The sequence below is a fragment of the Thunnus thynnus genome, chromosome 3 (genome assembly GCF_963924715.1).
Source record: "Thunnus thynnus chromosome 3, fThuThy2.1, whole genome shotgun sequence".
NCBI lineage: Eukaryota > Metazoa > Chordata > Actinopteri > Scombriformes > Scombridae > Thunnus > Thunnus thynnus.
In genome coordinates this window covers 31,266,743-31,293,057 of record NC_089519.1, presented here as the reverse complement: position 1 = coordinate 31,293,057, position 26,315 = coordinate 31,266,743, and the positions used below count along the sequence as shown (strand labels likewise).

The 26,315-nt window shown below is 40.7% G+C and overlaps 1 protein-coding gene across 2 annotated transcripts; it reads left to right on the top strand.

Moving 5' to 3' along the window:
- The first annotated feature begins 695 nt into the window (after positions 1-695).
- Positions 696-22,735, top strand: LOC137180140 (voltage-dependent calcium channel gamma-2 subunit-like). 2 transcript variants are annotated; one of them, XM_067585398.1, is made up of 3 exons: positions 696-862; positions 17,420-17,560; positions 21,274-22,735. In XM_067585398.1, the coding sequence occupies exons 1-3, from the start codon at positions 793-795 to the stop codon at positions 21,804-21,806; spliced, it is 744 nt and encodes a 247-aa protein (XP_067441499.1). In that variant the 5' UTR covers positions 696-792; the 3' UTR covers positions 21,807-22,735. The 2 variants fall into 2 exon arrangements, with proteins under 2 accessions (XP_067441499.1, XP_067441500.1); XM_067585399.1 differs by lacking the exon at positions 696-862 and adding an exon at positions 13,430-15,085.
- The last annotated feature ends 3,580 nt before the right edge of the window (positions 22,736-26,315 follow it).

Sequence of the window (26,315 nt, the reverse complement as noted above, 5' to 3'; positions counted from 1 at the left end):
CTGTATGTGTGTGTGGCTGTGAGACATATTGTGCAAGCGTGCGAGTTTGTGTGTGTGTGTGTAACCGATGCCCGTTTGAAAGCCGGGCGCTACTCTTTCGTCCTTCAATCGCCAATTAACAAGGGCCCATTTAATTGCAGTGGTTTGGGAGGGCATACAATTACCACTGGAGCTGAACCAAGCTAAACACACACACCCACACACACACATACACACACACACACACACACACACAATCCCTCTTAATGAGCGGCACTATCAGCTCTCCTTTCTTCCTCTCTTTCATTTGCATTTTGCTCACTCTCTCCTCCTGCCTCCTCCTCCTCCTCCTGCTCCTCACACTCTCCGCCTGCTCTGTCGAGGCGTTTAGATTAAACTTCTTCTTCTCTGTCTGTCTGTCACTTTCTGCCCTGTGATATGTTTCCTTCAAAGCTGTTGACTAATCTCTCTCTTCCTCTCCTTGTTTTCTTTGTCTCAAAAGTTGCATCTAACCTTCGTCTCCTCTTTCGCGCTCACCTTCTTTCCTTTCTCTCTCCTTCTTTTATCTTATTTTACAGCAATGAAAGTGATGTATAGACATTTGAAACACACACACACACACTTTAAACTGCTCATTTTCTTCAGTCATAGCTACGACTGTTTAGGTCGAAACTGTGCAAATTTGACTTCTTTGACTTTTGAGTGTATTTATAATTCTTTCTTTTCCTTCTCCCTGCTTTCCCCCCTACCTGTCCATCATCTTTCTTTCTCTTTATTCCCTCCTTTCTTTCTCACACAGGTTCTTTTAAAGGCATGTGTAAGCAGATAGATCACTTCCCCGAGGACGCTGACTATGAGGCGGATGCTTCCGAGTACTTCCTACGTGAGTCTCTCTTTCCTTCAATTAACCAATCCATTCACATTTCCCGCATGTATTTTTTTCTATAGTCCAACATGCCTCGGATGCATCTACGAAGTAGTTTTGACACTTTTAAGTTGTTTCTCAGTTGATTTTTTAAAAGAGATCTTCCATGGAGAGTATTGCCAAATGATCATACTCATTTTAGGAATAAACTAAGGTTTTAGGTGGATTTTTTGCAGGTCAAAACCTACAGAATGTCAGCTATACTCTGGTTTGTGTGGTCAGTTACTTAAGATTTCCAAATATACCACTATTACTGAATGATGAATTCCATTGAAATAGGATTTACATTAATAGACATTGATAGAGTTTTGGTGAGGTGTAGAAAGAAAGTAAAAACAGCAGAAGTATTGTCATACTCTGGGAAAAGTTATTTCTAACCTTGAAGAGAACATTTAGGAGGATCATTGGAGTGTAAGTGGTTACACCTGCCCAACAATATGTCAGCTTCAACTCTGTCACCTGACCCCCTGAGGGAATCACACTGAAAGCTTGAAATAAGAAGGAATGAGAAAGGAAAGATGGGACTGAGGGGGAAAGCAACCTTGACCAATGAGGACAAACGTCAGAATGAGAGGGGAGAAGAGGATGTAGTGAAAAGTTGGAGGTGGAAGAGAAAGAGGAAGAAAGAAGGCAAAGACTAAGAGGAGGCCAAACTGGAGTAGAGTTTGACACTCAGAAGATACAAGGAAGCATACAAGGTTGAGGTCAGAGGATGAAGAGGATGTCAGGAATGTGAAAGAGGATGGAGGAAAGGTAAATTGGGGAGAGAACAAAAAAGACCAGAAGATAAAGGAGGGGAGGTGGAGGTAGCAGGAGATGGCAAAGGACGAGGAGGAGGGAGGGTTGTGGAGGTGAAGGACAAGGAGTAGGGTACCAGTGCAGTGCTGTCGCTCTCCCAGCGGCTCGCCAATTAGGACACTTTCTTCTATAAATAATCCAGGCTCTGCTATGTGGGTCACACCTCTCCCTCTCCTTCTTCCTTCCGTCCATCCCTTGCCTCCTCCTCCCTCTTGCTTTCCACCCATCTGTCTGTCCGTCTCCACCTGCACGCCTGTCTGACAGCTGGTGGATGGAGGCCGTGGGGTGGAGCGGGGGATGATGGGGAACAGGACAGAGAGCGAACGAAAGTTTGCGTCAGGTCAACTTGGAATATTTTGCAGGAAGTTTCTGAAGCTAGTTTGGTTTAAGAAAAGGATTCACCAGAGACTAGAGTTTGTAAATTGTTTCTGTGAATTAGTTGCTGCAGTTGTTTAGGTTTTATGACTGAGGTGCAAAGATTTCCACAGTAGATGTCCTTAACTAAGAACAGTATTTGTAGAGTCACTTGTTGGGTAGAGATAGAGGTGGCATCAGTGCCAAAAATGTACCCATCCAGATAAATAATCCTCGTACAGAGATAAAATATTGATCGATTGGTGCACTGGTATCCTTTACACCCTTGTGGCCACACAACAGCAGTTGCCAGTTTTTCAGTAAAAGATGGAAGCTGCTATTCCTTTTTGAATTTTTTGTATTTTGTTCAGATGAACCAGTGATCCTGCTGATTTCTTCTTTTCCACCTGTGCGTCACCATGGCAGCCATTTGAAATATAAGTGCACTCGTGTGTTTGTATAAGTAACTGTGTGACGTGAACATTGTTGCTACAGATTTTAGTGTCATCAGTAGGTGGATTTGGGCAACTGCTGTTTCAGCTGTCACTCCGTCTTTTATACTTTCCATCATTAGAATAAATATTTTTCTCAAGCTATGGTCTGATGATAACAGATGACTGATACACATGCAAATTCAATAGGGACAACTGCATTGAGACTTTAAAAATACCAAATAAAAAACTATTCTATTCTACTTTTTCCTGTTTTACATCCACTTTGTATGTATCCAGCTGGGAGCTCCTGATCATCTCTTTTCTTTAAGGATAAAGTCGGCATTATTCTATATATTTTTTTACTGTCAACAAAACCCATGAAAATACCCAAACAAACAGTAGGTTTCCATTCATCATTTTTTATTCATCTTTTCAATCTGTGCATAAAAAGCCTGAGCAGAAACAGCGAAAATTTGCATTTTTCACTCCACTGAAGAGATGAAAAATAACAGCTGATCATGATGAAACATCAGATCTGTGTGGAGCGATGAAGAGACTGTAAACTCCATTAAACTTAATGAAACAAACAGATGTCATATGTCCATCATCTTTTCTACATTTTTTTTTATGGTTCAATGTCTGAGAAATGACTGGCACTCTTTTAATTACATCATTTCATTGTGCCCTCTCCTTCTGACATGTTTTAATGGCCCTGACTCAAAAATAGCGCCACCAGCTGTTTATCTCCAAATATTCGCAAAACAGCAGTGGATGGAAACACGCATTCATTTGAATTTTCTTTTGCCAATAGTCTGGGAATTCAGTTACAATTTGCACTAAATTTGAATGGAAACCTACTGTAGCTACCCTACATGTGGCCCTCAGCCCCAAGTTCAGTCATTTCTACTGAAGACATAAATCGTAAATAACGAGTCACAACACAGTTTTATTTATTAAAAAGAAAAAAAGATATAAGCCCTGTAATTCTTTGCAAATACTATTCATACATGAGTAAATAGTGCTTTTGTTGGGGATGATTTTCAGCAGCAGATTAATACGCATTAAGTGTGCTCGTGAGTATTTACTGTACCAGGAATGTGTGTGCAGGATTGATTCAAAATAGACTACAATGCCCACAGTGCAACAGTGTGTTCAATAGTTTTTGAGGACCAAGACGTCTATGGCATAGAGGAATACGCTATATCAGTGATATCAGTGATCAGTTGGTATAGTTGTTTGTTTTTTTCAGGGGATTTGTTGACGAAAGAAAATATACAGCCTTATCCTTTAAAAGTCATAAATGCATGTACAAACAAGTGGCACTTGTTTTGTACATGTACAAAGTTATGATGTGGCTTGTTAATTTAGCTATGTAGCCAAAAAAGTCAGTTTCAGCTGGGGTTGGTGAATAGCTACATGCTGTATGTATTTGAATATTTTTCTTTGTATGTGGCCACGACCATTTGTACAATTCCTTCTCTACTCATTCTGTTTGTTTCTTGTGCACCACTTTAATGGATTGCAAGATTACATAATTACATAATTAAATGCAGTGACAAACTGACTTTTGCACTGTCTGCTTTTGGTTTACTGTAATCATCAGTGATATGGTAATCAAAGCTTATTCTACTGATGTCAGTCTGAATAACATTGTCAGCTAAATTACTAAAAATGACAATGTAAAGTGTGGATGATGACACATGCTGACAGATGGAAATTATGCAACATTTGATTATCTTGACAAGATCTTCCTGCTTCACATCCTCATTATCATACACATTCCTACCTGGAAGCTTCCCAATACAACCGCAGACTCCTGCTTTTGGCAGCTGAGCAGATCTACTGGACTAGTTGGTTTCTGAGTGCCTTGCTCACGGGCTTAGAGAGGGGAAACCATTGTTCTTATCTAACCCCCTATGAGCCTCAGTGTTTGCCTCTTCAATTTCCAGGTTTCTGTTTCCTTGAAGTTGAATCATCATGTGTTTACTGTCTGCAAACTGAGGTAATGATAGGAAAAGGACTGCAATGGATGTTAAGTGAAACAGTATCACTCAGTGTTTGTTGACTAGTGGGCTCCTTATAGTCCAAGAACAATGGCAGGGGTCCACCACAAAATGCTGCCTCAATGGTAAAGGTCTGGTTAAGTTTCAGCAACTAACTACGTAGTTAAGGTTAGGTTAAGGTTATCTTAGTGGTTAAAAAAAACAACATCAACTATCAGCAGGAGACAGAAGACAGGAAGATAACATCAGTTTCAGGAGTTGAAATCTGGCAATTTGTACACCCAAAGATCTACCCTGAATTTCATCCCTAACTGTGTGTTCAGACAGAAGGCAAAGCAAATTATAGACATGGCGTGTCAAAATCAGTGGAAAGACATGATTAGACACAAATTGCCTGGGGCAGGACGAATTGAGGGAAAGACGCAAAAAAATTCACATGTATCCCAGAGCTTTATGAATCTACTTCATAAACATACAGAAACGAAAGGGGAAAGGAAAGAGACTGGAGGGAAATAACAGAAAGAACGGGAGTCTCTGGTGAGTTCTGAAGTTCAGGCAGAAGCTGAGCCGAACACAAACACTCCAATAGGTCGGTGGGCCTGTTGATAGCTAGCTTACAGCTGACGTACAGTTGGTATTTTGGCTGTTTGAGGCAAATAAACACAAACAGTCCAGCGGTCAAATACATGCCAGTGAGACAGGGCAAAAATTCGCTTTTTGCAGCTCCATAGCAATGTCACACTACTTCTGCTTTGCTATTGAACATAACATGTCATTTGAGTTGACAACCAATGCAGTGATTTTACAGGATGGCAACATTTGCTGCAACATCTCCCGACTCTATTGCCATAGCAATATCGTTCAATTCTGCAAAACCGAAGATTACATCCAGTTACATTTTTTAAGTCCACTTCCAACATCTTTAACAATACCTATGCAAGCAACTAAAGTGGGGTAAAGGTAAAGGAAGGATCATGGTTATTGTTAATAAACGATGGTTGAGGTATAGTTGGGGTTAGGCAACACTTTGCAAGGATTGTGTGTAGCGTTAATAAAAAGGCTAATTGCAGATCTGTGATTGGACGCAAACTCCGGTCTCCTGCATGAAAGTCAGACACACCCATCCCCATCTAGCACCCCGACCTGCACACCCTTACTCTCCTCCTCGTTACATAAAGTGCACACTACTTCCTGCATTGGCTCTGAACATTGGCTTTGGAAAGTCAATTGTGAGTTGTGTAATCATCCATATTTGGTGAAAATCTGTATGGATATTGGGCTGAAACACCACATGCTTGAAAGTGTCTAACCACAGAGAGCAGTGCAGCAGCGTTTTCTGGCACTGTGTTATTAAGTGTGGATGTGACCATTAGGCTGAATGTAAAGAAGTTTCAATTTTGGTGAAAAAATGATGATGACTCAATCCCAATCAATTGTAGCAACAGACAGAAATGTCACAATTCATGACACTCCGCTACCATTTGGACCACTTGTAACAACTAAAACAGTAGTAGGCCGATATTACATAGAAGATCGAAGTCATCATTCATTTTGGATTCTTTACATTTCTTCCCTCTTCTATCCTCTCTGTCCTCCCAGAGGGTCTTTTCGATCTCTCTCCCTCAGTCTCTCGCTCTCTGAGCCGTCTCAACCCCTCGCCCCCACCCCCACCCTCCTCTCTGGGTGAATTTGTACATGTGGTTATGTAAGGGCGAGCAGTCAGCCTTCCTCCTGCAGCAGTTGTACTATCAGCCGCAGCCTCAGAGAGAGAGGACAGAGCCACCACCCCAATCTTTCACTACAGCATAATATAGAAGACAGGGCTTACAGTTTACCCTGCTGGTGTACCCATCAAATTCAGGGAGCAAAATCATCTGAAACGTAAATGCTGTAGATTATTATCCCTCTATTTGTTGCATATTTTTAAAGTGCTATTTTACATGAGGAATGGAAAGGAATGTCAAGGCTTTATGTTGTTTTTACAGCATCTTCTTGCCCTCGCTTCATATTAGAGGTCTTCACATGTTCATTCAGTCTTAAGGAACTAAGACCCAACCCCGAACCTGAGTCGGACTAGGTCGGACCTGGTCCAAATTATACTAACTACTGGCTAATCGAGTTGGGAAGGGTGTTGTTTTACTATAGACTATACTCAATTAGGTCTGAAATGACTTGATTGGTCTCAGTATCAGCTCTTATCAGCTGGTATGTCAGAAAAAACCTATGAAGTAAAAAAAGCTATGTATACTGTTTTTTTTGGGGGGGGGTGTTGGCAATTCATAGATATTAAATTGGTTAGAAAATGATTATCTATCTTCGGTCTAAATTAGTCTTTGAAGTATATGAACACATTATTTTTGGAATAAGCTTTATGACTTTACATTTATTCTCTTTTCGACTGCATACCTCTGCAGTGTAGATGTTTTCTCTACCACCTTTGGATCAAGTCTAATAATCCTTGGGTCTCGTAGGATCAAGTCTGACTGTGCTCGGGTCCTTTTTGGAAAAATTTCTCTTTTTTGACAGTTCATTTATGCACATCAGGTTCGGGCAAGTTCCTACCGGTCTGTTTCAGTTCGGGTCCAACATTTTGGACAAATGAATCACTTCACTGCTCTACCTCACATTCTCAGCTAGTTAGACTAATTTGTATTTGGGAGCATCCAGTACATTCACTGTCTCCAGTTTTTGGCCAGTGGAGCATCAAGGAGCAGAAAGCTGCATTTAACTAAGCATTACTTGTACAATTAACGTATATGCATCAGACAAACTGGGCATTTATGAGTGTTACATCCAAATCAAATTGCATGAACAGGCAAAAAGTGGCAAATCAACACTCGATTTCATGTAGATATCATATTAGATATTTCATAATTTGTGGACAATAATTCTTCAACCCATTTGACAAATAGAGAGTTGATAGTGGACAATTCAGTAAATCACAATCATCAACATTGACTGTTGGTATGAGAATTGTAAGTATACTTTCAGACCAACAATGCACCAAAATGTAATTCAATTAAATTCAAGGGCAATTTTATGCATCTATTCATCACCCAGATCAACCGATACACACACAGTTGATGGGAAAGAAAGAAAAATAATGTTAATGAAAGTCTTGAAGCTTAAAAAGACAATATGTGGAATTCTTAATAAGTTTACTAATAAATTACTATAATACCTAAACAACAATCTTAAAATCTAGACTATATATAGGTATAGGTATAGGTATACCCCTTTCATTTAACTGAAGCTGGAATGGCATGAAACAAAAGTCATGAGCTTTCCCAGAAACAAAGATGATACAAGAATATAACATTGACCTCAGTCTATTGAGACTCCGTGGTGTCCTACATAAGCCCGTTTTTGATGTATAGCCTACTGCCCATCATATCTCTTCCACTGTCCGCTATCATTGCACAAGAACTCCTGCTGTCCTTGAAACCTGAGCGGATATTTGTTGTATCGCAGATTTAGGTGACAGCCTGTCTCTTGGTGTCACCATTCCTGTACATTCGCTGCACTTGCAAGACAAATTAACTCAAATTACAATAATATTTCCACCCTTGATAGACATTTCTACACAGAAACGGTACAACAGAGGCAGTGTGTGTTTTGGTTTTAAACTGTGAAGCGTAATGCATGGTTATCTCTGTTTGAATGTGTGTTTGTGGACATGTTAAAGAGTTTTGTAAGACTCAGATAGCATAGGAACTACAGCATGTGTGTTTTAGGTTTAATTTAAATGATGTGAAGTGTAAAATACATAGTTAAGACTGAGGGTGGGCATATAAGCCATCGTGTGTGTGTGTTTGCATGGATGCATGTGTATCAGAATACATTTAGGATAGTATAGGAGCTGTGTGTATACAGGGTTAGATGGAAAGGGTGTGAAATATATAACACACAGTGCGTGAATGTGTGTTTTTGTAGGTGTTAGTGTGTGTGTGTGTGTGTGTGAGAGAGAGAGAGAGAGAGAGAGAGAGAGAGAGAGAGAGAGAGAGAGAGTGCGAGTGTGTGAAGTGTCTGTGTGTGTCGTATCATGCATGGAGCTGTTGAATGGGATTAGATATGGCCAACAGCTCAGCTCTGGCCCTAACTGGCTTGAACAAGGCACAGTCATACACACACACACACACACACACACACACACACACACACACACTCTACACTTGTGAGGACCCTCACTGATACAATGCTTTTCCTAGATCCTGACCCTAAAACCATCTCTAATACATTCCTAACTCGAACCCTAATCAGTGGTGCAACAGAGCATTCAGAGTTTTTATTTAAAGGCCTATGTGTCCTTTTTTTTTATTACAATACTTTCCAAGTTATACTGATTTCCTAACTTTTGTTGAAAAATGAGACAGTGTTGGTGATGATTGGTGCAGTCTGCCACAGTGTCATTTTTTGATACTACCACTGGGGCCGCCAAAGCAGGAAATTTTTAAATCCCACTCAAAGTGGCTTAATGTATTACTGTAAATTAATGTAAAGTAGCAATTCCATAGAGTAAAACTATACTTCATTATGAGTAAAAGTCCTGCATTTAAAATCTTACTCCAGTAATTACATTGGTAATCTAAGCAAATGTACTCATTATATTATATTGTGGCCAGTCAAGGTGAAGCTCATTTTAACTTAATCGGGTTATATGTTTTGGTGTAAATTTTTAATATGCAAATTTACTAGTAACTAAAGGTGATAAAATAAATTTAATGGAAAAAAACTGCAATATTTCCCTTTAAAATGGAGTAAAAGTATAAGAGTAAAGGAGCATAAAATAGCATAAAAAGGATCTCAAAGTTGTACTCAAGTTCAAAACTTGGGTGACCCTAATTCAAACCTTAACCCTGAAACCACATCTTAACCCTCAAACAGCCTTTTGAAGAAGAAGATTTTCTCAGTTTTGAGGTCTAAAATTTGGTCCTTACAATGATAGAAGTACAAGAACACACACACACACACACACACACACAGAGTCCTGATTTGCTCTGAACACTCCGAAGTGGATGCGGTACGCAGTCTTGCCGTTGCTATAATTAGACTGCTGGATCCTTGTACATAATGCTAATACTCCGGATCGGGATGCTAGGAGACACATGACGTCAACCACTGATGACATCATCCAACTCGCTGATGTCACAGCGGCTATTTATGGGAGGCGAGTTGCGACATGGAGGCATGTCACGATTTACAGGAGTAATACGGCATGATAATGACTGGCAGGCTGCGCAAACATCTCCCTGTGTGCACAACACTCATGCAGAAACACACACAGACACACACACTTACACAGATGTACACACTTACACAGACGCACAGACACTCTTCTTCTTCTATTCTCCTTCTAAATAAGGATTTCTGTTAATGAAATATCTTAATTTTCTAAACAATTCTACTTGTGAACATGTTTGTCAGCCTTACACGGACACACAAACACACACAGACACACACAGATACTTTTTCCCCTGTAGCTGTTTTGCCGAGTTCCCACTACCACGTTCTTTGCTGCTGGGCTCTCCCACGTGGGCGAAATGTGTGTGTGAGTTAGATGTTTGTGTGTGTGTGTGTGTGAGAAAGAGAGAGAAGGAGCAGATCGTTCCTGCGTGGGTAGTGTACAGTGTGTATGGGAAACACCCCACTTTGGAGCAGGAGAGTGAGCGAGTGCGTGGGTGGTAGGCTGATCGATGAGTGTGTTCACTTTGTAGCTTGTTGAGCTGCTGTGTGTGTGTGCGTGTGTGTGTGTGTGTGTGTATGTGACAAAGTAATGGGGGTTGCTGCACTGTAGTTTGTGTGTATACATTAAAGTGTGTGTGTTCACCCGGGGAGCTCCCATGGTGGTGTCCACCCCCACCTCTATAATTCAGCCACAATTACAAGGCTCTCCTCTGCCGCAGCTAATGAAACCATAAGTCAGCCAGACACACACACACACACACACACACACACACACACACACACACACACACACACATACACATACACACACACACACACCACTGCAGCAGAACCAAGCAAGCAGTGGGAGAAATGTAGGGAGGGTGAAAGTGTAAAAGAGAGAATGGAAAAGAAAGAGAGGTTTGAGAGTAGGAGGAAGTAAAGAGACAGTTTTGGTGCGTGCGTGCGTGCGTGCATGTGTCCATGTAAGGCTGAAAAACATGTTCACAAGTAGAATTTATTTCAGAAAATTAACATATTTCATTAACAGAAATCCTTATTTAGAAGGAGAATAGAAGAAGAATGTTTGCGCATCTCTGTCAGTGTGTGTGTGTGTGTGTGTGTGTGTGTCTGCTCTGCCTTGTGTTTGCATATTTGATCAGAACCATAGTACGCAGCACATAGTGACTCACATGGTACAAGGATGACAGGATATCACACACAGTTGCTTAACTTTGTTCAGGGGGGAAAATTAACAACAAATTTAGCAGGTCATGATTTGTAAAATGAAACATCACACAGCAAATGATTAATTCTATGTATGATATATACTGTATTAGCAGCCATGTCATTATCATAACCATTCTCTACTCCCTCCTCGAGGTTAATTGTTTCAGTATGTACAGTAATGATATACACCCTTCCTAACTCACTCCTGCTTTTAAAATAGCATCAGTAAACTAATGATCCTCTCCCACTACACCCTCATCGCCACTAGAAAACCCGGTCCATCCCGTTCCGACTGGCAGCCAGAACCCTCCTCGTCCCCCTCACTGGGGTCCCAGTCCTCCCTGGGTGCTTTGGTCAGTTCCCCACAGATGGTAAAATTGACTGAAGTCCACCAAAACTGATTGAAGCGCCTGTAGGGTGGAGCCCCGCCTGTCTCGTCAGGCTGTGCTGCCTGGCTGCCCCGTTGATGGAACAGGTTTCCATCTCCTGAGCTGGAGCTGGAGCTTGATAGATTGATGGATGCAGATATTCAACCTTGATCCCCCCTGCTAGTAATGCTCGCTTGTTGCTTTCAAATTTCATGACTATCTTTTAATGCAACTGAACAACAATGTCATTAATCACATTACTGTAACTGTAATTGTTTTGACTTGAAAGATGTCAGTCTGACAATTTAATATAATACAGTGGATGAGAAGTGATCACTGTAATTTCTTGGGACACCGACACCCGACTAATTGGTTTGGCCCATAAAATACATATGGCAAGTGATAATCTGCTGAATAATTGATTTATCATTAATTAATTATTCTTCTAGAGATGAGTCGCCACTGTGTTGGTCTTGTTAAACTACAAAAACACACACACTCCACAGCCTAACTGAAGCATAGTTACATCACTGTGCCATTGATTTGATTTGATTTGATTTGATTTGGATCTCTTTTGGCTGTTCTTCCACCAGCCACATGAAAAACATTTAAGAATACAATAATTCATAAATAATTCAACACATAATTGTTGACACACATGTTTCATATACACACATACATATGGACACACATATAACATACATACATTGGCACATACACAGTATGTACCTACACATATACACATATTCAACAACATATGTTCACCTATAATACTAATAGATTACAAACCTACTGACAATGCAATACAACAGTGTGATGATAACTACATTTGAATCTTAAAAATCTTGCGATCCACAATCCATTTTTGGTAGTACATAATGATGTTTATCACATACTAATAACAGTTTGTCCTTAATACTAACTGGCATTTTAAACCTGAATTATTGTACACCATCCCATTATGATATATAGTTCACTCCTTTTTCAAACCCACACCTGAAGACCAGCCTTGCTTCCTTGTTTAGTGTGATCTGCAGACTCCTCATATCTCTCTGAGCTGCATTGCCCCACACTTTGCACAGCAATAATTAATGTGACTGTAGATTAGACTATGAGATATTACCTTGAGAATGTCTTTTGCAATTTGTCCAACCATTTCTGCCGTTTTCATCACTCTTTTAGAAAGATCCATGAGAGATTATTTTGTATTTTAACTACCAATCATTTGACATCTGTAACCTCTTTAATTTGAACGCTGCCATATGTTAAGTACCACGGCTTCAATTTCTCCCTCTTTCTTTTAGTACATATAATCATATTTTTTGTTTGATTTACATTTAATACCAATTTAACGTTTTCCATCCATCTGATGACACATTTAAAATCATTTGATAAATATTCATGCAACTGACTTTGTGAATCTGCTACTGCAGCAAACATATGTGCATTTGAGTTGGCTAACACTAAGGAAAGATCATTTGTGTATATAATAAACAACAGTGGTCTGAGGCAACTCCCTTGTGGGATGTGGGATGGACCAGCGGCCAAATCTCTCTGGTAGTCATCCAAGTTAAAAAATTTTTAAAACTCTAAGCTCTAAACTCTAGGAGGTATGTTGGGCACTTTGGTGTATTTAGTAATGCACATAATATTATGATCTGTCCAAGATAACAGGGCAGATTTAGCATTTGAGGATTTATTAGGAGCATTGCAGAACATCAGATCAATAATACTTTTAGTTCTATGCCCGAATTTGTTTTTTGAGGACCTTGTGCTATCCTGTACCATTTGAAATAAATTACAACTCTCTATATATTGAGTAAACTTACTCTTGTTCCCATCAGAGTGATTATTTTTCCAGTTAACATTATAGTCCCCAAGCATAAATAGTTCTATCCTTTCATCCAGAGCAAGATCAATACCTTCACATATTTTATCCAGGTATAATATGTTTGATTTTGTGGGCTTATAAGCATCCAATTAATTTGGTTTATTGTTAACCACTGCGCCTTTTTGGTGGCTCAAACACATCTCTAGTGTTTGAGAGGAAGCAGCGGAGATGTTTAGGCTTTGAATAGAGGACAACAAGCAGCCAATCAAGGCTCTTTATGATACAGAACTGCGGCTTTGATTTAATTAGAGATTTGTAGAGACTTCTGGCGATGGCGGTCAGCGTTTCACAACAGGGAAAGACAGAAAGAACTGTTGATTTATTGTTGCAATAACTACGCTCTGTACGGCAGATGATTGTGAAATGTTGGAATGGCTGAATCTTTGCTTGAATAAAAAGATTATTAGAATATTATACAAACCTTATTGCTACGTACACACCATCAGCAAAAAAATAAACAAAACAAAATGCAGAATATGATCCTGAAAACACTGTAAATTGCATCTTGAGGGCACCAAACAACATGACATGATAATGACATAGTTATATATTATAAACTGTAGTCATCAAGAGTCACCACTCATGACAATACCACACTTTTAACGTGCTGCTGTTGGTGTAAAACTGCATTTACTGACAAACACTATAAACAATATTATAGGAAACGCCTGGATAGTTCGTGCTTCTCGCAATAATTCAAAAAGAAAAAAGATATCACAGGTGACAGGGACCAGAGGTTGGTTGTGTAACGCAACAGAAAAAAAAAAAAAAAAATCTTGCACCAACACAAATATACCTTAGCCACCTTGGAGTGGGGGTGCTGCAGTACCCTCAGCAGCCCCACTTCCCAGCGGCTATGTCATGAGGCAGGGTGGCCTGAAGTTTACAGAGATCATCCCACAAGCAAGAAGTCAGAGGTTCAATCCCCATGGCAGCGTCAAGCATCCTCCACAAAGAAAAGTGAAAAGACGTCTCCTCGCACTGCCGCCGCCGCTGCTGCTAAAGCTGATTCACTCTCAACTCACCTCTCTCAGTCTCTCTGTCTCTGTGCCTTGATGTGCTCGGTGGCAGGGTGTGCCTGGAGGCCAGCGCATTTGGTTAAAAATTCTTCTTTTTAAACTCTCTGCCTTCTGCTTAAAGCGCAAGTGCGGAGAAGAACGGAGAGAGAAAAAAAGAGAGAGAGAGAGAGAGACCGCTCGAGGCAAAGCAGCTTCACAGAGAAGTGAAGGCCCGCAGTCTCCTTTTGTCTCGTCTTCTTTTACCTCTTCTGCTTTCATTTCTTCTTCTTTCCTATTCTTTTATTTTCATTTTCCCTTTTATCACTTTATCCCCCTGTATTTTGTCAATTTCAGCTTCCCACTACAGTTACTGTTTTTGTTTTGTCCTGTATTTGTATCGCTCTTTATTGAAAGTCCTGACATCCAGGCTATTTGCTTTTAGCTTCTGTAACTCAATGCAATCTCTCATTGAGCATATCTTTCATCGACCTCTTTGAAAGAGTGAAACATGTTCCTGGGCTTTACTATTCTAACATAAATGAGCATCTACAACAGCACTTGACATTAGAAATTAAAGCCTTTTGTGATCTTAAAGTTTAACAATGATTTTTGTTTGCATACAAAAAACTACAACTCATTTTGATATGCTAATGATAATTAGGTTCTCTTACCTCAAGAGCAGAACCCACAAGCTCCGCTAACCTCCATGTCTTTTCAGAAGAGCTTTATCCTCAACATTACCAAACATCATGAAACATTTCTCTGACGATGGAGCTCTCAACCAACTCACACATTTAATGTTACAGTGACTATCTAGCGAGCTACTGCTAATAAATTCCATCAGCGTCAGTTCTCAGTTCAGTCGACAAAATCAGATGTTAAATGAGAAGTCTGCTTCTCTCTGTAGTCAGGGACACAATGTTCAAACAAGACAAAGACCAGGTGAGGCTGTACTGAGCGAAACAGTGACGTCTACATGCTAACATGGTCTCATTTTGATGTTTAGCCGGTAGATGTTCACCATCTTAGTTTAGTGTGTTAGCATGCTAACATTTGCTAATCAGCACTAGAAACAAAATACAGCTGAGGCTGATGGAAATGTCGTTAGTTTAATTATTAGAATTCTAACTTATTAAAGTTATTAATATAAAAGTCAGTACCAAATTTGATGGCAATCCATCCAATAGTTATTGAGACATTTTACTAAAAAATGCAAATGTAAACCTCACAGTGGTGCAGGAAGAAAAGTCAGAGGATCACCAGAGTCAGTCGGATACATCGTCTGAAGACCATGAATGTCTGTACAAATTTTCATGGCACTTTATCTAAAAGTTGCTGAGATACTTTAGTCTGGACCAAAATTGTATTTACTGACCAACTACCAGCTGACAGAATAAAACTATAATCCCAAGAGCCTCACCCTTAGCGTAGAAAATAAAATTTACTATGAATTTCGAGTGTCAAATACGCCAGTACAGTGTTATGTGCTAGAATGCTAAGCGTGACAGGTGTAGCAACAATAACTATAAGGCAGGTGGGGGGGTTAGCAAACAGTCAATAAAAATCTGATTACAAAATACAACCTTACTGCCATAAATTATGTGCTGTCCACGGCAGTATGGGCTCTCTGTGTGTCTCTCTCAATATAAAAGAGAATCTCAGCCAGCAGTGTGTTCACCTCTAGTGAGTGATAAATCAAGTGTAGTACAGGTGTATGTGCGTGTGACAGGAGGCATTTCCGCTTACTCTGGAAAAAAAAAAGATGTGTGCGTCTGTGTGTGTGTACAGTATGTGCCTGGTATGAGAAGCTTTCCACCTTGAAGACAATTTGCCCTGACAGCACGTCAATGAAGAAGAGGAGATGGGGTTAAAACAAATAGGATGGAGGAGGAGGAGGAGGAGTAGGAGAAGGAGGGGAGGGGGGGGAAGCTTGGTGCAATGCCAACTCTGAGGTCACCTTAATATTTGATCTGCTTCAGTGAATGGAACCATCCCAGTACAGCTTTACCGGGGAGAGAGAGCGATATGGGGATGAAGGGAAGAAAGTAAGAAAAAAGAAAATCAAGAGAATGAGTGAAAAGCAGATGGGATGTCGTCATCAGTAGAAAAACACCAAGGATGAGATATGTTCTTTCTTCCTTCAACAGCCATTTTTAGGTGCCCTTTAGTGAGGCTAGCTTTCTTTATTATAATTTAATCTTATTTTTCTAGTTTTCACCAACATTTCTATTGGATAGGATAGTATTGTACAGTGCTGCAGCAAAGTTTGACAGGGCCAGAAACATAAATACAATCAGACAGGAAACCAGCCAACAGTTTTGCCAGATTTAAAGGTGCTGTATGAAGGCATCAGAAATTCCCTCGTTAGTGACATCTGTGGCTGTTAAATGAAGTGCAGTCAACATTCTGCTTACTATTGCAGGTCTTTTTCTTTGCTTACACTTCTCATAATTACATAAAAGATCTCTAACGTTGTGTTTTGCACCGTGTTTAGCAGAGCATCTCTCATTCCCAGTCAGTCAGTCAGTCAGTCGCTGTAACAGCATTAAAAAAAAATCACCAAAAGTTGTGGAATGTGACATTGGCCGCCTCGGATACTACATCGAGCTCTGTGACCACGCCAGTGCCATGACAACCCCCGAGGCCAATCAGCAAATCAGCCACGCAGAGGGCAAACAGACAGACAGCTGATGGACAAACTGATAGGAGAGAGAAAGAGACGGAGAGTTACAGAGATGGAGCGATAGAGCGATGGAGAAGGGTCTGATAGAGGGAGATGCTGCCCAGTAGAGGAGAGATCTGCACCACAGATAGAAAAACGAAGAGAAGAGGCAGAAAAGTTTTTTGAAAGTAGCTAGTTGCTTGTTGTTGTCCATTAGTGTCCATTTATTTCATATTCAAACTCCCAATTTTTGATAGTGATAGCATTGTTACATAGTTATTGAGGTGTTCAAGTAGCTTTAGGAAGAAGCTTTTACATCTGAGTCGTGAGATTTAGCCATCAAACTGAAACAAGAAGCAACAAAAATGATACTTTTCAAAACTTTCTTTTTCTTTTATTGTTTCTCTTCTGGGTTTGAGAAGACAAGATATCACCTCAACAGCCCCGATGGAAACATGGAGACTTTTCTCTATCTATCGATCTATCTGTTATATAATAATATAAAGATAATAATACCTTTAGCATCTGTGTCAATCCTAACAATTACGGCAATGACAGTTTTGCCTCTGTGTGTGTGTGTGTTTGTGTGTATGTGTGTGTGTGTTTGTGTCCAGGCGCGGTACGAGCCTCCAGTATCTTCCCCATCCTGAGTGTGATCCTGCTCTTCATGGGGGGGCTGTGCATCGCTGCCAGCGAGTTCTACAAGTCACGCCACAACATTATCCTCAGCGCCGGCATCCTCTTCGTCTCCGCAGGTAAGAGAAAATCAACCATATTTTGGAATCTATGTATATATCTGTCACCGCTGTAGTGTAATGACAAATCAGTATGGGGGTGTCCATGTATAGGGACTTGATTAAGAAATGTAACGAACTTTGAACAAACTGTCAGCTGTATAGAAAGTTATGAAGTGATTGGTTGTGGGAGAAATCTCATTAACATCATATTGGACAACTTAAACTCCACCAACTTGGGGCTAATATTTCTGGCTTGTATGTCTGTTTTTTTTGTTTGTTTGTTTTTTACATTTTCACTATTTTCTCATGGTTTGCTGTAATTATTTGATAAAAAAAAATCTATATTTTGATGGAGGAGATCTAAAAATGAATCTCAGAGGTCTAACTACAGTGGAAAACACAGCAACATTTTAGAAAACTCCATTTTTCAGAAGACAACAACAAACAACAAAACACAAGATGTCAAAATGTTGTGTTTTCTGAAATGTCGGAACATTTCTAAAATGTTGTCGCGTTTTGTCACGTTGTTGTGTTTTGCACTTCCGGGCCACCGTATCTAACGAATGGATAACAACATTTTTATGTATGTATGACTCTGAGACTCACTGATTCACTGCTCTCTTTAGCCATGTGGGTGATTCTATCTATACAAGAAAGAAAGAAAAAATCCTCACATTGTTATTCACCAGGGAAAAAAAGAAAATGAAAATACAGAGAGTGAGGAGGCAGAGCTGAGGGAAGAAACAAATGAAGAGGTGAAAAGAGAAAACACAGGCGACGGCACGGTATCGGAAAAATCAGAAACAGACACGAATATCTGCATTGTGGAGCAGCTGAAGAGGAAAAATGTCCTGTTTTGTAAGCAGCCAAAGCTACGGTGGCTCTCGCTGACCACCAGGTGATGTGATGTGATGCGTAGCGTGTGACGTGCGTGTAGCGTACAACAATTGCCTCCGGATGAAACTAGGGAGAAAAAAAGATAGTGCAGGTTGCCATTTTGCCAGAGCATTTTTGTGGGGTTATTTGTGTGTGTGTGTGTGTGGATGTGTGTGTTTGTACTCTGGTTCTAGGCCATGGCCTACTGTGCTGCACTAGATAACTAGTTCCCCTCCAAGTCAGAAGTGAGAGATGCAGTTCTGTCTCTCTCTCTCTCTCTCTCTTTCGCACTGTCTGTGTCTGTCTCTCTCGCCCTGTTGCTAGGCTAAGAGGAGGCCACTGGGATTACACTCTAAAAATAAGGTGTCCCTGATACTCTTCTGCTCTGATCCATCTCAATCAGGCCCTCGCAGTCCTCACACCTCACCTCAGTCTGCTTTTCTTTCTCTTTATACACCGTTTATCTGCATATTTGTCTTTCCGTATATATATCCGCCTGTCTGTCCATGTGCCTATTTCTGGCTACACCACGGTGATGGTGTATGACAAGAACAACAGAGGATTAAAATAGAGGAGGGGAAAAAGAGAGAGAAACATAGAGAGAGAAAAAGGTGAGACAGATGAGAGAGATTGACAGAGGATGTGTATTTGAACACCCTCGGAGGTAGGAGAGGCTGGGGAGGGTGAACGACAGTGATGCAGAGAGAGAGAGAGAGAGAGAGAGAGAGAGAGAGAGAGAGAGAGAGAGAGAGAGAGATTCTGGCACAAAGAATAGAAGAAATACATGGAGGAAATGTAAGGGGTGAATCTGCCCCAGTTTGGATCTCAAAGAGGGAGAGAGAGCAATGGGAAAAACAGAAACATGGGGAGAGAGAGAGAGAGAGAGAGAGAGAGAGAGAGAGAGAGAGAGAGAGAGAGAGAGAGAGAGAGAGAGACTGTTGGCTGTCAGTAGCCACAGCTGAAATCTCTGCTTTTGCAAACATGCAGTCCGTAAACTAGAACAAATTCTGTTGATGTTCCTGCTGTTGATACACAGAACTAATAAGTTACTAAATCATTTGAAGTAGATTTTGGTTCTCCGTCACTCTCATTGATCAGCTCGTCTTCATCGTCTCTGTGAGGGACTGCTGTTTGGCCACTTGACTTGATGGACAAAAGCGTCAATTAATCATAATTGATTAATTTTTTTTTTTAAAAGCCAGAGGGTTTCTTATGATTTGTCAAAAATGCAGCAAAGTGGCCGTCATATGCTCGCAGAGTTTAAAGTAATGTCTTCAAAACTTTTTGTTTAATCAACTGCAACAAAATAAAGTTTACTTACATGATACAAAGAGGAGAAAAGTAGCAAATCATCACCTGAGAAGCTAATATTTGGTCATTTTATCTTTAAATAACCTTTTTCATTAATCGGACACATAAAATTGTTTCTGATAAATAGACCAACTAATAAATCATTATTTATTCCATATAATTTCATACAGTAGATGAACCCCCAGACAGATTCTAGGTGGTGAAGGTTTGACCCTAAAAAGAGTTTCCTTGACTCCAACACGCTTGAGAGGTGCTTCAGTTTTAAGCTCTCTGCAGATGATCCAGAACGCAGAAACAGCTACTATAACAGTTCCCGCCTACCTGAACTCCCTCATTCAGGTCTAAGCTCCCTCCCGTTCACTGCGCTCTCCCAATGAAAGGCGCCAGGTATCACCACCACAACAGCAACAACAACCCTAAATCGTTCTCTTCTGTAGTTCCCCAGTGGTGGAACGAGTTACCAAACTCCATCTGATCCACAGAGTCCCTCCTGATCTTTAAGAAAAGGCTAAAGACCCGCAAACTCCTCCATACTTGATGGACTGAAAGAAAAAAAGACTATGCGTTGTCTCTGTGCACTATGTCCTACCAGACTCGAACTTAGCTTTATGACACTTACTCGCGTTGTTCTCTCCTGACTAGATCCCTGCTTGTGTTGTATCAACTCTCACGTTGCTTTGGATAAAACCATCTGCGAAATGAAACCGTTAGATTGTAAGATTGTAAGCCAATGACAGTTTGTGGTTGGGTTTTGCTTTTGGAAGCAGAAGTTAAAAGTTATCCTCGAATGTTATCTGGATGAATACGGTGTCATTTCATTTACTTCAGAGGGTAGTGGCATGTACTGTGTACCTGAGCTAGCTTAACTTAAAAATGACCTTAGCTTTTGTAGCTAACTATGGTTTAATATAAACAAGTTGACTGGTGAATACTTGTGACTCACGAGAAATATGGGGGTTGGGCCTCACTACAAAAAGTACAATAATTAATTACAGACGATGTATGAAAAATCCCTTGTTTGATGTTAATAAAAAATAAATAATTAAGAAACACACATACATCCTTACTTACTGTTTTAATAGGCCTTTTTCACAGCAGACATTTGACTTGTCATAGTAGGAAAACCACAGGTGGAACTTATAACTCTAACGATAGCTCAGTTCAATATTATATAAGTGTCCCGTAAATACATTTTTAATGTCATTAATTACACCTTTTTCTGTTATGACAAGTCAAAATATATGAAGATGTGTGATTTAGTGATTTTGTGTGAAGTGAAGTTTATTACCTAATATGTCTATGAGTGTCTCACGCTAATTAAAATCAGTTTTTCTCTTTAAAATTAACAGCGCTTTGATAAAACCAATGCTATCACTTTGTGGATGATCAGTAAACCAAACTTACATATTTACTTTATATTTCTTTTAGCCGCCAAGGATACTAACTGTGATGACTTTGGTTGTTTAGTGTGTGGGCCTATTTGAATAAAAGATTGGCCGTATTTTATCTTTGATCTAATCTTCCTCCCTCTTTTCCCGTCCCAGGCCTCAGCAACATCATAGGAATAATTGTGTACATATCAGCCAATGCTGGGGACCCTTCCAAGAGTGACTCCAAGAAGAACAGCTACTCCTACGGCTGGTCCTTCTACTTCGGCGCCCTCTCCTTCATCATGGCCGAAATGGTGGGTGTACTGGCCGTGCACATGTTTATTGACCGCCACCGGGAGCTGCGTGTGGGGGCGCGGGCCGCCGACTACCTCCAAGGTGCAGCCATCACGCGCATCCCCAGCTACCGCTACCGTTACCGCCGCCGCTCACGCTCTTCGTCCCGCTCCACGGATCCCTCGCACTCCCGCGAGGCATCACCGGTGGGCCTGAAGGCCTTCGGGACGCTGCCGTCCACCGAGCTGTCCATGTACACACTGCCCAAGGGCCAAACGGGCACCCCAACAGCCACCTATAACTCCACGGAGAGGGACCACAACTTCCTGCAGGTCCACAACTGCATCCAGAAGGACCTGAAAGACTCAGGCGGCCACAGCAACACCGCCAACCGACGCACCACACCTGTATGAAACTGACAGAGGGACCTCAGACACTAAAAAAATCAGAGGGAATTTTGGGGGGAGGCAGCAAAAAGACATATCACGGTGTAAGGAAATGTTAAGAGGAAGAGAAGGGTGCTTAAATGGATAGATGACAGGAGGGGTAAGCGGCAGAAGGGAAGTTCTGAGCACTCCACAGCACCTCAGATGATCACTGAGTTTCTGTTTAAAAAAAAGGAAACAGACAAAAATGCATAAAAAAAGAAACATGCATGATTTTCCCATCTACCATTGTTTAACAAGTTTTGAACATGTTTGTAAAGATTTGAGGGGGAGGATGGGGAAAGAGGAGTCGGGAGGGGGGGGCGGCTGGTGGTTGTCTGTCTTGGGCTGTGGAACTATGGGAGTGGTGGGCTGGGCCAGACTGCCCGTTTAAAAGGTGAACTTTATATTTTTTACTCTTCCTCAGTCTGATGAAAATGGGGCGTAGTTTGCCCCTCGGCCCTGCCTATGATCCCGCCCTCGCACTACCATCCCACAAGCCCCCAACACACACACCCTAACCTCCCTTGAACCCCACTCCTCTCTTTAGTTGCTGTATCTTCTTGATTTCATTCTTTATTCACATTAATACTGTGAACCATTGCGGTGTGGGATTTTAGCAGGGAGCAATTCAGGCCGCAAAAAAAAGAAAAAAAATACACATAAGTTAATATATGTATTGATTATATATAAATATATGAATATATATGTTAATAAATCATGACTAGACTTCCCTGGCGCAAAAATAACAACAAGAAAAAAAAAGATAACAAAGTAACTTACAAGTGAAACTAGATCAAGTCGTCATGGAAACTAAACCAAGACGGAGGATTCATCGTGACTGGCTCATTTGACGGGCAAAGGCTTCAGCCTACTTGATAAACTGAGATTGGTTAGTATTAGTCACATTATCACATTCTTTTACAACAAAAATTAAAAAAAAAAAAACCTTTTGGCCTTCCGCCGAAACCCTGGCAGCCATCTTTGTTTCAGGGTCAACTGGAGGTGAAAAGTCGACCTCACTTTTTTGCTCCATAAAGGGGCGGAGTGAAGAGAGAACTCTGGGTAATGGAGGATCTCTCAGCAAACTTGAAGACTGTGGACAATGAAACGTCACTACTGCCAAAGACACAAAGTAGTGCGCGAGAGAACTTGGCTACCAGCGAGGTAAAGCTAAGTGACTCCAAAAAATTAAGAATTTACATGCATGCTAATCAAAATCATCCGATCTGCTTTTAAGGAACCTATGTTTTGAACAACTGAACAATGATACCATGTAAGGGCAGTGGGTGTGACAAAAATAGAAATTAATGTTACAGTACTGTGTCTATTTCAACTTTTTTTTTTTTCTTTCTTTTTTTTTTTTGAGTGGGTAATTTGGGGTGGGGCTTCATTACGCTTGAAACAAAAAGAACAAACTTTGGAGAACGTATCAAGGCTTTTTTTAACAGAAGAAAATCTTATCTTGCCTTTTCATTTCATTTTTTTTTTTCTGTGTTCCTTTGAACTCTCACACAGCCTTAGTCTCTTTCTTTGTCTCATTTTTCTTGTTCTTTGGTTTTTGCGTTGTGTTGTTGTAAATGAGAATTTAAAAAAAGCGTAATGTCTTTCAAGGTGCCAAAACTGAATGATTCTGAACTTGGATGCATCAAGTCCTGATGACGAATAAAAATTGAACCCCCCTGTAGGGAACAGAATGAGTCTCTGTTGTATCCTGTGTGGTCTAAAAGCACAATACTACAGAAACCAAATAGCCCAAAGGCCTTAACAAAAAAGCCTTACCCTTCATACAGATTTAAGACATTTCATCAAAAAAGGGTATACATAAAAAGGGTCAGTCCATTCATTTGAACCCTTAGACAAACATCCATGCTTGAAAAGACCTTACAGTGAGCACCCACTGAATGTAGAATCACACACAGTGAAGTTTGTCCCAATTCATTTTCTATGGGATGTGAGTGAATAGCCACTCAAAGCATTATGGTACTGTAAAGCAGGCAACGTGAGACGAGGCAAGGCGAAAAAAAAAAGAAAAAGTTAAAGGTATACTATGCAGGATTTTGTCGGTTGGCGTTTACAAACACACAGCAGTTGGCCCCTCCTCCCCGACTCCATGAGTGAGTGAGAGAGAGCAGCGTTGGTCAAGAGAGCTATAGAGTGAATGAAGGGAGTGAGCAGTGCTATTGAGGACAAGGCTGTGAATCAGACAAATATAATGTTATTTTCTGATTGTTTCATGGCTCTTATGTTCTAAAGCACAAAATAAACACACCCACACCTCTGCACAACCCTGCTGGAAGCTGCTGCATTGCTGGATGTATGTGAATGCAGAGCTTCATCCCGTCCACTGTGGCCTTTTTAGGAAAATCTTGCGTAGTATACCTTTAGAGTTGAAAAATGTCTACTTGATGCACATGGAGACAAAATTTGCCTGGATGATCTGTAGTGAACCTGAAGAAAAAAAATAGAATGATGCAGTTTTGGGAACCAAAGTTTAGACTTTACCAGGTGTGGATAAATGTCTTTGGAGTAGTTTCTGGGATCCCTCTTTAATATATAAGTCCATTGACTCTACAATTACAGATACAAATTAAAAAAAACTAACAAAAAGTGCTGCTTAATTGGCACAAAGTCACATGAATTATTGGAGAAAGTCATAGGCTGCTCATTTACACAATGTTTGCTAACGAGCAAGCTACTCGCTAGCTTGCATGCTTTGAGCTGCCCACAGAGATTAGTTTACTTCGTGAGTCCAGACCACATTCACTTCCTTGCTAAAGTGCGCTGCTTACTTAAATCCGCATTCAATTACTTTTCGGCCACTTGGGGGCAGCAGAAACAAGTTGTGAGCACACTGACATAACCTTACCTTTTAAGTTGATATGTTGAACTTATTTACACAACCAGCAGTTACAGAGAAACATTAGCATTCATTTGGATTTGTGTTTGTGTCCACCTGTTGAATGTTAGTCCAATATTCACTCTCTTTTAGCTCTGTTTTTGGTCTCTACCAACTCCTGAAGGAAATATCTGGTTTTTAGCTGCTAAATGCTCCACTATATTCACCAGCTAGTCGCTAACTGCGTGTTTGGTCCTGACAGGTAGTGTACAGTAGGTTTTTAGAGCTTTTTTTTCTGAAAACAGCCTGCTTCAGCTGAAAACAACACTATGAAAGCGCTGAGAGTGAACGAAAACAGCCGGACAGCTAAGCAATGAGCTATAATGCCGAGGGGAGCTGCAGAGTCACCAATAATTCTCTGTAGGTTCGTCGCTATGAGCAACGCCTCTCACATTACACAGTCATTTGATACATTGTTATTCTAAAAAATAGATGATCAGTCTGTTATTCTTCAGCACCACTATTAACAAAACACCGCTTGTCCTTAGCTTGCGAACTACGGTTACTGTAACAGCGCGTATTCGTTTACATTGTGTTTCGTGCCGCTGACAGATCAGCTGACACTCCAACATCAACACTCTTGCAGGCAAAAAGGAGCAAGAGAGTTGAGTGCAGATCCAAGAGTGGAGCAACTATCTGCAAAATAAATCTTTTTCACAGAGGACATTTTGACAGTCACAGTAGGAAAGGCACAGATGGAAAAAAAAAATGAAATTAACAATGGCTGAATGACATTATCTGCTTTGGTTTCAGGGTCCTGGGATTATGACGGCTGGTTCAATGTCACACTGTCACGGCTTTCTGGAACACTTTTCCTGCTATGACGAGTCAAAGGCTGTGTGTCCGAAACCACTCCCTTGTGACTTTTGTGAGATTTCCTCAACATTTCAGCAGAATAGCTGCCATAACATATGATAACATACATCTCATACTACGCAACATTTTCTCACAGAAAAATTAAAATGCAGCACTACATCGCAGCACAATTAGGACTTTCTCGGGTTGCAAACAGCACTGTAACATATTGGTATGGTTAGTTTTATACTGTTATACATACTGTTTTTAATCTGTTGGTAAATGTATACAACAAACTGTCCTCCCTGTACTTTTTTCTCTCTTAAATCACTCAGTCAACCATTTATTCACTCGTTTATATCCTTGTTCACTCTGTCGCTCTCTATCATTCACCACACATTCTCTTAGTAAGTCACTCCCTCACGTTTACATCCTCGTTCACTTATTCTCACACTCTCACTCCTTGGCTGGCTAACTCAGTCACTCACTCACACCCCTGTTACCTTCCTCAGCCTAATCTCTCTCTCTGTTTCTGTCATGCGTTCACTCGTTCAGTCATTCACTCCCTTTCTCACTCTCTGTTAGCTCTCCGTTATCTGGCTGCCGTTCCATCAGCTGTGGAACAAATGTCAAATTCTTCAACATCAGCCTCAATGTCCTGCTGCATGATACTCTGTCTGTTTGTGCTCTCTCTCCCTCTTTTTCCCCCCTCATCTCTCCATCCCTCCCTCTCTCTCTCTTTCTCTCTCTCTCTCTCTCTCTCTCTCTCTCTCTCCCCCGGTGCGATGATCAAAGTGGCTGGC